Consider the following 17,906-nt stretch of genomic DNA (forward strand, 5'->3'; position numbering starts at 1 on the left):
AGGCCCTGCCTCACTGGCGCCGCAAAAGCTGGAACAGCAAGACTTTTTTGTGCTCCCTCCCCCTACTTACTAAATTACTTAATAAAGTGGTAATGTCTAAGCCAGGTAGAACAGCGATAATGCCCCTTAAATACAATCATAAACTCAAACTCATTCTGGTGCTACTGACCTGCTCATTGATAGATGGATTGAAAATAGATGGTCGGATAGGTGGATGGACAGACGTTATGTACTAGCTGTTCCATCTGCTTGACTTGAAAGATCATGTCATGTTTTACTGGGACCAAAGCAAAAAGAAATCAGAAAAATACTCGCATAGATTTCCCATACAGTAGTAGGGATGGTTGAGGAGAGAGAATATGGCACCTGAGAGTATCTTGGTTTTGCTATCAGTTATTCTTAGCCATAGAGAGAAAATATGATTTAAAAAAAAAAACACACTTACTCAGTGAAGTGGCACCACAGGGAGAGGGGGCGATGGAAAGCTCTCTGGACCACTTTCATTTCTGTATTTCAACCTGAAAGCGCATGTGTAGGTTGTACGCACATAAGGTGCTCTGTGTGTCTATGTAGAGATTGTGAGCTCTTTCATGGCCTTGTGTTTTATGTTTTGGAAGCCACTTTTTACAGTAATAATGCAGAATTTTCCAGCTGTTAGAGAGCTTATTGATATGCCTATGACTCTTAGATGAAACCGTACAGAGACATCATCATTCAGCTTCCCATCCTGTTTTGCTATCTCATCTGCAAGTCTCATCATGCTTTCTGTTTTTTTTTTTCTCCCACATTTAACTTGCTCTCACGTCTGTCTCACTCTGTCACCGTCTGTGCTTGTAATGGACAGATTTCCCTTCTTTTTCTTTGCTTTGCTTTTAATCTGTTTCTGTTTCCTTTAGCTTTCCTCTACTTGGCTGCTCTGTTGTGCGGATGATGATAATAATGTTGATTTTTTTTTTTTTTGTTCTTTTTTGTTTGTTCTTTTTTTAAAGGAGATCAAAGAAAGAGAAAATTAAATGCAGAATAAATCTTTTCATTTTGTATGCGTGTGCTAACCTTGGTATTTGAAAACTTCAGGGTTATGTTCATCTTTTTGATTGTTTTTATGTGTGTTTCATTTACAAGTAGAAAAAAGAATCTTTCTTTGAGGACATGTTAGGTTATAGACCACATGTTCCTTCTCAGACAGAGAGGTTTCACAGACTGACCTCCAAGTCTTTAGTCTGATGCCTTCACTGTTTGTTTGGCTGCCTCAATCACTTGCATACTTGCTTTCCAGACAATAGGAAAATATAAGAAAGCTAACTACGGTATGCACCTGAGGCATGAATGTAAACCTAACCTAAGTTATCGTACACTATCATATTATACATCCCTTCACCACTAATTCAATGTCTTTCTATGTCACATCTAAATCCACCTTCGAGGGAAGTGAAATGCATGGCGGAATTAATGGAGTCAGATTATATAAAGCCTGCCAACAGTTTGATAATGCACTATATATGGGCATTGCTAGAAACAGACAAAACACTATTTAGAAATAGTTTCAGTTGTTTGCAATTTTGTCTTTTTTTTTTTTTTTTTTTTTTTTTTTTTTTTTGGATGCGTAATATGCAGGACCTGTGCCAAATTGCTCTTGACCTTGAGAGGCAACATATGTTTTGAATGAATGTAGCGCTGCATTTATAAACAGCAGCAGAGTCACCAGGAGGTGGTTGGGGTTGATGCTGGGTGTACAAAGTGCAGAACTGTCGTACCTGAGACTGGAATTTGAATTCAGAGGCGCTTCTGTGCTTATAGGCAGCAAAATTGCTTTGATGAAGGTTTGGGAAAAATTGTGCTTTTGGTTCCATGTGACACTGTGTCTCTTCTGCTTCAGATCTCTTCTTCTGAACAACAAAAACGCTGGTTGCACATCACACAGCTGAATGACTACAATTCAGCTCTGATTTACTCCAAAAACCTACCATGTAATTAGTTGTAGTGATGTTTTTTTAGCCTTTCAACCAGACGAGGAGTAAATTATTGTCCATCTTTATTGAAATTGTATTATGTGCCTGGGGTACAGCAGCAGTGTACATCAGATAAGCTGCTTTGTGCAAAATAGATTTAAGTGAAATGTTATTGTCCTGTGGGAGGACTTCAGTTCACAGAGAAGTTTCAATTTTGAATAAAAGCACACAATTAAAAAAAAACTTCCTAAAAACTAACATAATAAAAACAACTCATCAAAATAAATACCAGATTAATGATATTTTGTTTTTAAATTTTTTGTGAGAGAAAATCTTGTGCAATCTTGTGCAGTGCAATTAAAATGTCGTCATAAGTGCAAAATACACAGTTTTAGAACACGGAGGAGGACAGCTATATAATTTTGTTTGCAAATTTGAAAATGTAATTGGTAATTGGAACCTGCCTCTTTTAATTCATAGTTTCCACTAGCTTGCAAATCCCAATTAAACCTGTGACCTTCAGTGAGCTTCTTGGGCTGCATTCATAAAGTATGTTCAAGTGGAGGTTCTGGTCTTGACACATCACACATATCACACACATGATTAAACAGTACCTCAGGTCATGTAATGCAGAATACCATGAACATGATTCATGTAATTAGAAGCTCTGCAATCTCTGCCTGGTCTGTTGTATTGTATTGTATTGTAGAGTGGTTTAGTCCAACCTTTGGTGCTGTGTTGCTGGGCAACAGGGTACAAGTGGGGCAGACACCCAGGAAGTGGCTGAAGCCTCCCCATGTGTTAGTTGCACACACACATCTGTTTGTCCATGAGAACTGATTAAGAAAACATGTGAACACATAAGAAAGGGAAAGAATCATACTTTTCAGAGGCAAGCAAATGTAACACAATACTTCATGATGAGAAAGTTGAATGAAGGAAAGATGAAAAGGAAACAGAAAGAAATCGTTTTTCTGCCAGATTCTATTAAGGGTGGCATCTTAGTTGTGGCTCACTGATCGGTCATGGATGATCCGTCTCTCCAACATCTGTCTCCAATTACTCCCCTCTTCCGTTATCACATCTCTCATCGGCTTAACGGGGTCTGAGCAAAGATTTGCATACACTGTGGCAATAGGCGATTAATTTCCTTTTTTTTTTCTTTCTTCCTGAAGAAACAAAGAGGACTAATGACAGCTGAGGGTAATTAAACAACAGAGAAAACAAAGAGAGGAGAGCGGAGTGAAGAAGTTGTCATATTATGTCTCAGGGGATGGAGGCAACTGTTGCCACTAGAGCAAGCAGTGGGACAGAACGTCTCATGAGGGATTGATGACACCTGCGTGTCAGGCTTTCATCATCTGAGATTTGGCCATGAGCATCTTTATGTGTTTTTCTCTGTGGTAGAGTGAGGTGATTGTTCACTGATCATGAGACAGTGACAAGAAAAAAAACTGCAATATACAGTAATACAAAGTAAATGTAAAGTGGTGATTGCACACATCTGCTCTATCCTCTTAAAAGTATTGCAGGTAGAAACGTTTCAGTTATTCATTTCATATCATGGTTGTTGCTATTAAAGCATATATATATATATATATATATATATATATATAAATCACCACACTGCACCTTCTCCTCATATATTTCAAGAGAAACTGTCCTAAAACAACCTTCCTCGCAGATATATATTGATGCAGCATGATGCATGGAAGGGGAGGTGCTGTCTCTCGTCTGTACCTTGATTGATTTGCTTGCACCTAATCTTATCTTTATTCAGATCTTCACATATCTGCAGGAAGCCAGCTAGTGCAGACTGGGGGGGAATATTTGGCTGGGGAGTAGCCTCTCATTGTAATGCTCTCTGATTTGTCAAATGAGGCCCGAACAAAGGCAGCAGAGAGCAAAAGAAGTAAAAAGACAGACAGGGAACAAGCCAAGGCACAGAGCTAGCTGGCTTAAGGAGAGACAAAACCCTTTGTAGGTCTGTGTGTGTGTGTGTGTGAGAGAGAGAGAGAGAGAGAGAGAGAGAGAGAGAGAGAGAGAGAGAGAGAGAGAGAGAGAGAGAGAGAGAGAGAGAGAGAGAGAGAGAGAGAGAGAGAGAGAGAGAGAGAGAGAGAGAGAGAGAGAGAGAGAGAGAGAGAGAGAGAGAGAGAGAGAGAGAGACTGGGAAGGACAAATATAGCAAGAGGAAGAGCGACTATATAAATTGGGAGAAGTTATTTGGTGCATGTGGCCTGAGATATAGAGATAGCAGTAGATTTCAGCTTGTCCCTGGGCTGTCATTTCTTTCTCTCCTTGACTGTCTCACATGAACCTTTCATTTCTCAAAATCAAACAAATCAAAGTCAAAGTAGAGTGATGCAAGAAAACATATGCAGAAGTCTGCAGTGAGTGTGGGCTGTGGGGAGACATTTCAGAGCTGGGAGCAATTATGTGTAGACAGACAAAGATGAGAGATTTGACGGTAAAAACAAAGGTTAATGATGTAATTCCTGAATTAAAATCATATTTTATGTCTCCATTATAATTTGAAAACCCATTGCTCATTCCTATAAAGTGAAATGGAAGTCATGGTGGGGGGTGATTCAACAGGCAGACTGCAATGTTGAGGCAGTCTTTAGCAGAAAAATCACAGCACATGCTGTCTGTGCAACAGTTCATACTTCGACAGAGGATGATAGATAAAAGTAGATGGTGACAAGTTACAGTAGCTTCACTTATCTCTCTGTCAAGACTTTCTTTTAACCATGACTCGAAACTAACTTAACCAGGTAGATTTAGGCTATTTCATAACTAATAGGTCCAGATGAGTGTTGAAGATCTGCATCAGAAATAATCTCCATCCATCTAATACACCTGGAAATGCATATCACATGACCATTCATGTGCACTGGGCATGCGCATGCCCATGAAAGAGGGAGCAGATTGTCTACTCTGCAGTTGGCTGCTTAGTTGCAGAAAATACTACAAACGTGTAACAGCAAGGACTAACAATGACTAACAAAGTGATAGACCCATATTAAAAAAGCCAGTGTTATATTCTGACAGACTGAATGGTAATCACTATAGCCTGCTAATGTTGTGAGCACCCAGCTTGCATTACAGGCTGTTGCTGCATTAGCAGGAACAAGCTAACGTTAGCCTTTGTGAACGTTGTGTGTGGAGCTTTCCTATAACCGATACCAGCTGCCGCAATTCACAAGCAATAACAGTAACATTTCAGGATATGAACATTTTGACGACATGTTGTTTATATTAAGTTAACAACTGAAACTCACTCACCCTGAATTCTGTGCACAGATCTAGATGTCTTTCTTTGAGCCGCTTCGACATGTTTGAGGTGTTTCCTCCTGTGGCACAGTTCTCCTGCTGGCTTCTGATTGTCTATAACTTGTCCCTGATGATCTGCGTCAAATACAAAATATCTCCATTCACCAGTCATGGTGTGTTTTGAGTTGTTTTTTCCCCCCCTGAAGTTGCTGCCGACCTGTTGCTGCACCTGCACTTGCTGCTGCTGTCCCACATGTTGTTATTGTTCACTGTGCCTGACTACTTCTTACTGCTCTCATCGGCCCTGGAATAATCGCATCTCTAGTCCCTTACACATCTACAATACCTTCGGTACCTACGGTACTACAGAAAAACAAACACCATCACATTTTTAGAATTTTGACATCGACTTTATATTGAAGTATTGGTTCTTATGACATTCCTAGTTTTAAAACTTAAATTTATCAGTGTGGAAGTAGCCTTGGTTGCCCAACCAGAATCAAGCCTTAACAACTGAGGTGCCGATTGTATATTTGTACATCATATTTGTTGTTTTACAAGACAACTGCTTTATTCTCTACTGGCCAATCTGATGTGCAATGCCCAACACACTTCTTGGAATCCACATTTATGTTTTGCAGATTAAATTCTTAATATATTCTGATCTCCACCTGCGATCAAAGCAGATTTCTTTTTGTTGAAAGCCCATTATTTCACTGGCAGGTTGAAAAAGTAATGGATATGGAATATGATGTCCATATCCATTATGTTGCTGTGAGGATAAAGATGTGCAGCCACCACAAATACACACAGATGACATAAAGCTAAATAACAAAATAAAGCCTGAATAAAAACTGGAAAATATGTCCTCCTTTATTATGAGTCTTCATCTTAAGTTTTTACTGTTGCAGCCACTTCATCATTGTATTCCCACTGGAAAGAACAAAGCACACAACCTCCCATGTGTAAAACATTTCACATCCAATGCTTAAAGGCTAAATACTGATCATTTAAGAAACTGACTTCACACTAGGGGATGATTTGTTATGTGCTACTTTAAAAGTGTTTGTAATCTAAGATGTAATTTATAGATGAGGAAAAAGATGGTTTTTGATATGTTTTAGTTCAAACTTAGAGCAAGATGAAGAATCTGCTATTCCTTTTGCATGTTGGGTGCCCTTGAAGGGATCTCTCTGAGAGAGGGGAAGAGAAGGAAAAAGAGTCTGACAGAGAGAGAGAGAGAGAGAGAGTGGACCCTGGAGTAGTTTTGCCGTTTTGAAGTTTCAGCGTGGCTACACTCTGAAGCCAAACTGTTTGAACCATGGATGAGATAGAAGGACCTCTTGAAACCTGCCTTGGCACTCATAGAGCCAGTGCTGTAATGTAATTGGAAAGTGTTGTCTGGAGAGAATTTTATGAGTCCGAATGTGTATGAGCTCACCTTGAGGAGTACAGTCATGAATAGGTGGCTTTCTTTCAGTTGAGCAGTCCTCAGAGTTCACCCCTCACCCTTCCACCTTTCTCCTGTTGATTCATCTTGCTGATCAAGAAGTGGACTGACCTCATTTTGCTTTTCTGTTTGTAAACTCTGAACAGTTCTGTTGATTGAAAATGTTACCGTTGCTGATAAAAGTGTTTAAGAGTCCACTGTAGCCTTTTTTTTAAATGAGCACACTCCTTAAATAATAAATTTTAAAAATTCAGACTAAAGCTGTCTTTATCACTCTCTAGATAACAATGTCTGATCTACCTCCTGGATGAGGGCACATCATTTTAGGTTTCAAAAGGATGTTTAGAGATTTTTCCTTTAAAGCCTGTCTTGGTCAACTATTTCTCTTATCAATGAAGTTCACATAGCATATGAATTTACTTTGGCTGATCTGCTTTTGAGGAAATGTTCTCCGTATATGTATGTTTTATGGTTGTTTTTCAGAAACTCAGAGAGTCTAGTTAAGTTTAGGAAGTAGAGTACGGAAAGGTAAGGTTAAGGTTAGGGCAAGTAAATACTTGTTTAAAGTTAGGGAAAGATAGTGGACTTGGGTAAATATTGAAAAAAATACATTTTTATGCATTGCTGCATAAGTCATAATATTAATATTATTCATAGGAGACAGGACTTGTTTAGATTTTCAAAAGTCTAAACTCAAGGTTGTTTAACTGTCCTTTTCGAGGGCTGAGAAATTACCAACAGAGCTAGAATCCTTTCCGTCTAAATCCACTTTCTAGACCTGTTTTTAAATTTTACCAGATGTTCCTTTCACTTTAATTATTTTATGTTTGGATTGTTGACTTGACCTGCCCCACATTTTCTAATGACAAAATTGTTGCTTGTGCATAACACAGTTTGCTTCTTATTCTTTTTGTTGTAGAGTTGCAGTGGTATTAACTTTATTATTAATCATTTAAGAACTGTTTTTCCTTTATTTTGGTTATTCTGTTGACTATTTTACACACTGGTTAGGCAAATGATGCTGTACAACATGTTAACATTCATGTTAACAGTCACAATCCAGTAAGTAATGACAGTATTAATTACAAATAATGGAGGAAAAGGAGGAATAATTAGTTTCATTTTAACTATTCCCTGTTTCCTGTTTTCATGCGCTTGGCGAAAAAAAAAAAAACGCACATCAGAGCTGCAGCAAAAATAGCTCTGTCTCATGGTTCAGTGGTGTTATGGCTTCATTAAATGAGCTCCACCGTCACAAAAACCCTTTAAAACTGATAAACAGGACACACAGAACATAAGCAATGAAAGAGCAGCAGAATTAGTTTCATTTTCTCTCCTCCGTGCGTGGAAAGGAGGGATGGAAATGAAACAGTGGTGTGAGTTGTGTGATCGAAAAAAAGAGGAAGGAGAAGGAAAAGAGACGCTGAGATGATTTTAATTTAATGATTAGGGCTCTAACTGGGTTGTCCATGTCACATTCATGAGAGGAAAACAAGGTCCAATGCAATGATTAGGATTCATTGGTGGATGTTTGATAGGATGCATGTGATTGTGTGTGTCCCCTCCTGTTTGTGTTAGTGTGGTAGTTGCTGGAGTGTCTGTCAGTGTTTCTGAGGAAAATAGATTCTGGTAATTACCTTGGCACAACTATCGTCACAACCATGGACATGGAACAGAGGTAAAAGTGTGTGCAAGTGTACAGTTTGTGCATGTGAGTCTCTGTGCGCGTGTTACGTGAGGGACATATTTGAGATGCAGCAGTTAATGATGAGTTTCTTGCATATACATACTGCATTTTCAGTAGTAATGCTGAAACACACCTGCTTTAATAGGACATTTTGTGTATTAAGCAAACTGAAACGTTCTCTGGATGCTACTTATAAGAATAGATGGCATGTGCAATATCTTATCTCTTGTTCCTCTTGTTCTATCCTTTGTATGATAATATGGCATTTTATGAAACTCTAAAATGCTACTTAGAAGGTTATGTTGAGCACCAAAAATACCTAATGAACATAGCCCACGTGTGGGCTGTATTCATGAAGAGTCTTTTTGGATTAGTTGATTGAGGCTTTTGTTTCAGGGATGAGCACAATGTTACAGTGAGAGACAGGCTGTTCTCTTCTATTGTTGGACATCCCCTCCTGTGACTAAGAGCTTCCCATTTCAGCTTTTTCAGCTTTGATCAAGGCGCCCGATGCAATAGCTACTACTGAGCAGGAAAAAAGACATTTAAAACAAGTTTTCATTTATTATTATTATTTATTTTTTTATTTTTTGTTCTATGTTCTGTCTACTATGGCACAGAGATAGAAGCAGTTGTATAAGAAAAATGACAATAAAGCAAGAATGTATTAATTATACCATATGAATTAAATGTCAAAAATGTGTATTTAATTCAATGAAAGTTACTATATATAAAATCCCTAAAATATAACCTGTAATGCAAAGAGCAGTATACAGACACATTAACATTTACAGTTTCAGCAAATTTCATGTGTAATCATGAGAAAGGTTGTGGAAGGGGGGTTTGAGCATGTTGTTGACCTTCAGGTTGTTTCCCTTCATCGAGCTTCATATAGTCAGTTGTTCTACTTCAAACACAAAAACCATGACTAGGGATGCACAGAAAATTCAGCCACCGAAAGACCTAAATCACCGAAACAACACGGCCCGAAATTTGTGACCACGCGGCAGACAGCGCGTCCAGCACACGGGAAACGTGAGCAAACAGCGCAGCCAGCAGCATTCTTCTCATATTCAGAATGGTGATGGGGATGTTTGGATTTCAGATGATAAATTAAACCCGACGTGGAGAAACTCTTTGCAGATGCACCCCCTCTTTAAATTTCAGCATTGCATGTTTTGCAAATCGCTATTCGTGGGTCTTTCTCTGAGATAGTAAAATAAGTCCACACCGCAGACATGCTGGCTCTTATCCCGTTTCCTGTGTGTAGTAGTCCTACAGAGAAATATTTAAAAAGCACTTGACACTTTGTGTTTTTATGAGAGAACATATTTAATTTTACAGTCTTTCAGCAGGCCAGTCAGTTATAAGCCTGTACATTACTATGTAATGTACACATGAGTGGGGTCAAGTTAAACATTTTATTTTGAATTTTAATTTATATTGTGCATTGTTGTAATGTCAGTGCTAAATAAATATTTTCATACTTTTGTAATTGATTTATTGCAATGCCTTGATTTTAGTGAGGTTAGTACACATCGTAGCCAAAAATGCTATGGTTCTAATAATTGACATAATCATTTCTTTCGGTGTTTCGGTTTTCGGTTTTCGGCCTTGGTTTCCTCATTTTTCGTTTTCGGTTTCGGCCAAGAATTTTCATTTCGGTGCATCCCTAACCATGACACATGAAATCTCTTCATGCCCTAAAATCACTAGTTCAGAATCTGCACTTTCCTGATGTGTGAACTGGTGGTAGCAAAAATGTCTCTCCCCTTCCTCATAACTTATCAACTGAAAGCTCAGAGCGATTGCAGAATCTGGTGGTTTCCTTTTCGTCTAAATCTCTCTATTCCTCACCATTCTTAACTTGATAAATCAAGTAACCTGGTCCAAGTGCCCGTGGTAGCATCCTAGCATGTTTGTTTTTCTTTTTTTTCCCACCAGCAGAGTTTTTTATCTGTGTGTGCGACATCACAGGTGGACAGGAATATTATTTTAAGTGGAAACGCAGAGACTCAAATTCAGGGTGTCAGAGGTGCATGTAAAGAGTTTAACCTGAATAACACCTTAATTGGAGTATGGCCCATTGCCAGGTTCCTCTTTGCATGCAAATGCGGCTTGTGTGCATATACAGCTGCCTTGGCTAGATAACCCCACTCAGTCCTTACCAAACAAAGAGCTCATCCATCTTGTTTGCCATCAACCTTACATTTCCTATAGCAACAGACAGAAGGTAGAGTTTAAGTGTTATGTGTATCAGACAATTGGAAAACAGTAGTATTGTTGATAGTTTGGAGAAGAAGACCAGTACACCTAACATGCTCTGATTCATGGGCAGCTAGAGAGAATAATGAATGCTTTCAACAGACTTCTCTGGCACAGACAGCTCCCAGCAGTTAGAAAACTGTGAACCTTTTCATATGAGCTGCTTCAGTAATCACAAACACAATCAAAGGCACAGCAACAGGAGTAAGCTGGCCTTTGACACATCACTTTTACGGTACGGCTCTGATCATGATTTTGTCTTCAATAATTAGTTAACCTTGAGCCAATATTAAACTGATGCTTTCATATAGAGTACTTGTTCTGGTACATCAGAGCAAGTTCTCCCTGTTCACCGATACATTGTCTGTTTATGAAATGCTGCAGCAGCTGCAGGCAAGAGCATTTCCCTTCACCAGCTCCAGCATCATTTTCATTGTGAGGTTAATTCCTTTTATGTCATTGTATGCAGTGTTTGCATTGTTGTAATTCTAATTTTATTGAGTCTAGTTTAATAAAATTAAAGATTCACTACACACGACACTTAAAAGAAGTCTTATTGTGATGTTCAGACCTGGTATTTACATCAGTCCTGAGTGATCCGATCACTAGTGGACAGCTCTAAGTACAAGTGTGAATGCAACGAAGACACATTCAGGACGCATTTGAGATCCAATCTATTAGATCACATTCGGAGGTGGCCTTGGCCACATGTGGCCACATTCTGTTAGCTCCCATGTTTTTTGATACTGTTTTTTTTTTAATATCTCCTACATCCTGCTGGACTTTGTTATCTCGGGAATGGCATAATTTAGCCAACAGCATGAAAGCCTGATATGCTCAACCTCTTCAGCTTCATAATACTGTAGTCTTTTAGACTAGGGGTGTTTATTATAATGTGCAGAACTCTCTCACTCTCACTCTCATTCTCATTCATTCTGTTATTTTCACCATTTATAGACTATTTTATACTCTTTCTTTGTTTTTTCATGTGGTCCAACTTTTTTTTATTTTTTGGTTGATGAAGAGTAAGGCATATATCCAAGTCCAAGTTATTTTGCACAACACCTAAATTCAAAGGACAAAGATGCTGTCACACTTACCTTTCCTGATGTATGATTTATAATGCAGGGGCTTTTTAACAACTTAGTCTAGTTATTGATGTTTTCTGTTAAAGGGTTTGTCTACATCTTTATTTTTATTTATTATATGTTGACAAATAGATTTTATATCAAGATAAAGTCAATTATGTATGTAAACTGCACTTAAATTTAATATTTAAACAAAATTAACTGTGGTCATTATGACATCATCATGTATTTGGTTGTACAGGTTTAAGCTTGTTTGTCATCTATTGATGATATCGATGAAGATTTGTATCATATGACTGCAATTCGCCTATGCTCTCAGAAGCCAAGCGTTGCAGTTAGAGTGCAGCTCAGGCAGCATATTTCTGTCCAAACCTGACCTGAGTCCAAGAGAGAAGTAGCCTGACCCGAACCTGACAGGCATTTTGTTTTTTTAATGTCCTAACCCAACCCGAGCCCAATGTAGTTAAGCTGAAGCACTGAGTTTGTGTTTCCCTGTCATGCAGTTTTTGTTGCCATGGTAACAGCTTGCCTGTTTCCCCTAATTACACATGTGTGGGCACCTTGTAAATGTTGCATGACCAAACCCGACCTGAATCACAACATGATTTCAGTTTTTTTTCCAAACCCAGCTCGGGTTGGGTATCCATCCTCTCATTGCTGTATAGGATTTTTAGCTAAAGGTGGTGTACATGGTATGGGCACTTCTTGTTCCACTGTGGAAAGCTTTATAATTGGTTTTTCAGGTTCTTCATATGTTAAAGGAAAATCATAGATTAGCAAAGCTTTGGTTGTGTTTTCCATGAGGCTCACATCAGAGGTCACTGCATACAGAGTGTCCATAATAATTCTTTTCAACCCTTTTCACCCAAATGTCGTGAGAAAAAAAAGAGTCCTTAATGTTCAATAGCAAGCTGTTGAAACAGATTTTTTACTAATTTCCTTATTACAAAGCCCATAATCTTTCCAATTCAAAAGCAATAATGAAAAGCCATAAAATTATTATTCAAAGTAATAAAGCACTCTTTCTACTCTTTTTAAGGTTGTAAAGAGCAGAATGAGCCATTCTGATGCCCTGCAGTGAATTATTGCACACACACACACACACACACACAGACACGGGCACACACACGAATACACACACGTACACACATATACACTTCAGAGGACTACAGACTGTGAAATTACCCAATCAGAGGGTCTTGTCGGTTCTCAGACATTAGTCATCACACATAAGCCAACTGGGGTGATACGCGCACACACACACATGCACACACACGCACACACACACACATGCACACACAGTCCTACACAGAGGGAAGACAGAGGGGTTTTAAAATTTCATAACATTCCATTAAAGTTAATGACACACCAAGTCCAAAATAATGTGTTAGAAGAAAAGTGCGTGTGTGTGTCTGTCTGTTGTTCTTTTCACCTTAGGCTGTGTGAGTGAGGGACTTGTCAGTAGAGGTGTCACAGCCAGGTTGTTTATTCTCCACTTTTCATTTTCCTGTGAAAATATAGATTTATTAAATGTTAACGAGAAGCCATGTTAACAACATACACCTAAACATCTATAAAATTAACTGTGATTCTCACCTTGAGTCACTTTGACCTTCACATTCTTCTCAACCAAAAACTGCAAGTACGTACTTTCCACCTGCAGTCCCTACAATTTTACCACACATACACAAAACAAGGACAGGCATATAAAAATGTAAAACGTGTTCATCGCATACCTACACAGGGTGTAATAAAGATGAGCCAAAGCCATTAACACTTATGGATCTACAGTCAAGAGGGAAGGGTAAACAGTAAAGTAAAGTTTCCATCCTGCAACCCCTCAGATCACCTCTCCAGTGCCTTGACCACGATTCAGCTCGTCCACAAAACATACCCACAGGAGTAGTTTTACAGATCATGTCCTGGGTACTGAATCAACAACCTAATTTTACTGTTATTGTGTGTTATTTATACAGAGGATGGTACAGAAACAGGTAGATGTATGTAGACATTTAACCAAGAAACAAGGAATGAAATACCCAAGGAATATATGTGGTGCTATGATGCCTACACACAACTGCACAGTAGGTCAGTGTGTAGTACAAACGTGCCTCCACTCATGTTCGTTGAATTAAATAAGTGTTTTTGCAAACTTAGCCTGAATTACAAAATACTTATATAATACTTAGATAGATCAAAAGATTAGATCCAGTAAAGATGCACCTTTATGACCACTGTTAACTGTGCATGAATGTCTTTTTTTTTTTTCAGGTGAAGTATGGCCGGTTTGGCTTTGTGTGGGATGCAGCAGTGCTGGAGTACGTTGCTAATAATGATGAGGATTGCTCCTTCTACACTGTCAGCAACAGCGCACCAGACCGTGGATATGGTATCGCCATGCAGCATGGCAGCCCCTACAGGGACATTTTCTCCCAGAGGTAAGAGTCGTAACAGTAGACAACAGTCAGCAGCATCCTTCACTGCATTTTATTTGTTATTGAAAGCACATGTTTCACATGCACAGTGATGGAGCCATCACCTTTGTTCTATACTCTTTATCTCAGTCACATTGTCTTCAGTTGTAGGTTGAGAAGTATCCTCTGCTTTTGAGAAGAGTTATGGAAAATTGCATTCATATGTATTCTACCTCTGGAGAGCTTATCTCAGTTTTTAATGGGTGCTCCAAATAAAAATGGCCACTCCCGTAAAGTTTGCCCCTCTGCAGTGGTTGAAGAATCTGTTCTCTAGGTCAAACACCAAGTAAATAGCAGATTAAATTGTGCATCTATCTTCCAGAGAAAAGAGGTGAAGAGGTTCATAACTTGTGTACAGCTAGGTAGCTTAACCTCAGGATGAACCATTGGTTCACATTGAAGTTAAGCATGTGTGACAACTCAGACTCACAAATGCGAAGGGTACACAATGTGGCTGTATCCAAACTGACCCAAGCTATTTATCTTGTTGCTGTCATACACAGTGGGGGTTTTGTTGGTTCCAAGTATTTCATGGATCAAGACAGTACCTGAATTTATCTCTCTGGTTGCTTAGGGCTACTAGGAAGCTTAGTCATGTCTGGAGACACCACAAAAAGTTCATTAATCATCTCTTCTCAGCTGATGAACTGTCATCTGTGTTGTGCTTCTGCGATGCTGAGTGTTCTTTTTTTGTTTGGTTGGTTTTTTGGGTTTTTTTTGGGATTAATTTGTAATGCCATACTGCCATGTAAACCACATCTTCAGAATGTCAGTTCGGTCATATGAATTGTGTTTCTATGAAGGCCACATAAGGAGTGCTTGCATCCCTACAGAGAATCATGTTGGCTTTATTCGTCATCAAGCATGAGCTCATCGTGTCTAATGCCTTCATTAAGCTCATAATTTATATTGTGTAAAATAGTTAGTGTTGTTTTATGTGTGTGTGTTTATGTGTATTTTTGTGGTAAGAGATGGAACCACATTTTATGTGCATGGGCCAAAATGTGTGAGCTTTACAGAGTGTGTGAGTCACTAGGCCTGTCTGTTTATAGCTCTATATCCAGTGAAGCGTTTCGCTGCAGAATATTGCCTATCATGGCCTATCAAATAAACAAGCAATTAATTGACAGGTCGTGTTTTCAGTTCCCGCCTATTATTTCAGGGGGATGTCACACTCTCAGGAGGACAGTTTCAAACAGTTTACTCACACTAGTCTCCATGGTTCAAATGAAAACAGACAGAGGAATTATCAGGAGAAAAAATAATCACAGCGGTGTAATTGTTTTGTTTTGTTTTGTTTTTTTTTTGTTATGATTTATATATTTTTCATCTTGACATTCTGTATTATACAGATTAATGAAGCACTAAGTGGAGGTTCGGTAGGAATTATATGAGCAGTCTGTGCACTGACATGGAGAGAAACGTTTCACTCTGCTTGATTATCTTTGGTGGCCCGGTCATAACAAGTCTGGCGACTTGTTAATGCATCTTTCAATTGTTTTTACTGGGCCACTTGCATTTGTTCAAAATAAAATAATATTTACACTGTAGATTTAATCTATATTTGTATTGATTTCTGCAAAGGTTTGTTTGATAGCAGCTGCACTCAGTTAGTCTTAGTTATACAGAGCTGTGGTCAAGATTAATGTTATGGCAAATTCTTTTTTTTTTTTTTTCTTTGAAAGTAGCAAAAAAAATTGGGGTTGTTAAATTATCAAGCAGCCAGTCTCTGCAGGCAGCAGTAAGCCCAGAATGCTGTGACGGCATTTTTCAAAAATAATTGTTGTGGAACTAGTATACAAGTCTGAGTGTTATTAGGTTGCAGTATCTAAAGAAACGAGATGAGCATGATTTTTTGCTCCATCTGTGCTATACTGTACTATATGAATTTCATCCACTAAAAGGGGATTTCTAAAGTGGTGCAAGGCAGACACGGCAAAAGCCAGCCAAAAACCACTAGAGCCAATGGGAGGAATTATATAAGCAGCCAACATTTGCTGAGCCTGCCTAACCCTTCTCAGATGCCAGCACAGACAGATCTGTCTACTCAAACTGTCTGAGACCACAGTGTCAGTGTAAAGGTATTGAAGCCCATGTTTCAGTATACTCTCTCAGGCATTTTTCCCTTTTTGCAGTTTATATTTCATGTCTTGACATGAAAATAATGACTTAAGCCTCAGGTTTTTCTATCTTTGTTTTAGAAAAATACATTCTATATCAAGATCTATGTAGGCTTTTGATTCTGGCTATCACATTTTGTCAGATAAGTTGCTTTTCATAGGTTTGGATAATTCTTCTTACAGCTGGTTTTCATACATCCCTGGTACACAGCTCCTATCGTCATTTTCAAATCAAGTTCCATTAAATAGTCTGAAAGGTGTCCCATAAGAATCAATATTAGATCCTCATCTATTTATTTTCTTTACATTTGTTATATACTCAGTTATGTTAATGATGTCATCTTGTATTCCACCAATTCCATCATACACCAAGTCTTCCCCAAGCTTGTTTTAAAGTCCAAAACACATTACACATCTCAAACTGTTGAGATCTGCTATTCATGCTTTCACTGCTACTCTAGTTGATATGTTACAGCATTGCAAACACATAGGAATTTGGTTTGATATCACACTGTACCACAATGGTGGAACTCACTGTTCATTAACTAGTTGTATAACTAATTGTATTTCCATTCTTATACACAACGTTCAGTTTCTCCTTTGAAAACAGAAGAAAACAAATGTACTATTATGTATTCTGTGTTGTGTCAGTTTGAACTTAGAAATAGTAATTTCTCTGATATTTTTAATGCTGTTTTTGATTAACTAATCTGTCTCTGTGTGATTGTTTCTGTTCATGATTTGTTCTTTGGTCTTTTTTGCTAAAGAGATCTTGATCGCAGTTAAATGTCCCAGTATATAAAAGTAACGAACAGGAAAAGAGAAAATAAAATACAGAAAAAAAGAACACAAACATAATAATTTAGAATAATTTAAATTGGGAGCATGGGAGGTTACACCAGTAATCAATAAAAATGTGTTGTTGTTGTATAGTATGTGGTGTGTGTGTGTGTGTGTGTGTGTGTGCGTGCGTGCGTGCGCGCGCATGTGTTCTGCATACTTGAGGAGTGTTTACTATCTGCAGGACCCTGTTGGTAATATGAGAGATGAAAAGGAATGTATTTGCATTGACACTTGGAGAGAAAGGCAGTATCTGTAGAAATACACAGGCTGCTACAACTTCATCGTTTTCAACGCTTTTGTTTTGTGAAGAAGCCATTGCATGAGTTCAAGTGCAGCACCACTTCATGCCTGTGTTTCTGTTTTTGTGTGGGACTGTGTGGATCTGGGCACATTTATCGGCACTGTAGAACAAATAATGGGGGACTGTGGACATGCTTGTGGGTGCTGCTGTTCTGAGATTGATGGAGACAGCCCGCAGATTTACCAGACTCAGAGAAACTGTGGCGTAAAGGGTTAGTCTGCTAATTTAAAGTGACAGCTACTGACAAGTTGTTTTGAAGTGCTGAAGGGGGCAAGACTGTGAAAAAATAAACCCTCTCTCACAGGCATATATTATTTTTGTCTATGTGTATCTGCAGGCATTGAAGTGAAAATTGCAAATCGAAGATTTAATCCACAGCAGATGGACATCTTGAGCTTGCTGCAGTCTAAGATGATAAGCAGTGGGCAAGACATTTTGTTGTGCATATTGAACATA

The 17,906-nt window shown here is 38.5% G+C and overlaps 1 protein-coding gene across 7 annotated transcripts in view; it reads left to right on the forward strand.

Annotated features, from left to right (window-relative positions):
* grid2 (glutamate receptor, ionotropic, delta 2) overlaps positions 1 to 17,906 on the forward strand; it is a 509,848-nt gene that overhangs the window by 463,888 nt on the left and 28,054 nt on the right. For all 7 annotated transcript variants that reach the window (XM_071483176.1, XM_071483174.1, XM_071483175.1 and 4 more), the window contains one exon: positions 13,984 to 14,150. In XM_071483176.1, the coding sequence (XP_071339277.1) occupies positions 13,984 to 14,150 (167 nt within the window). The remainder of the gene's footprint in view (positions 1 to 13,983; positions 14,151 to 17,906) is intronic.

Source organism: Trachinotus anak, unplaced genomic scaffold (genome assembly GCF_046630095.1).
Source record: "Trachinotus anak isolate AG129_WGS33_773 ecotype Australia unplaced genomic scaffold, CSIRO_AGI_Tana_v1 ptg000008l, whole genome shotgun sequence".
Classification (NCBI taxonomy): domain Eukaryota; kingdom Metazoa; phylum Chordata; class Actinopteri; order Carangiformes; family Carangidae; genus Trachinotus; species Trachinotus anak.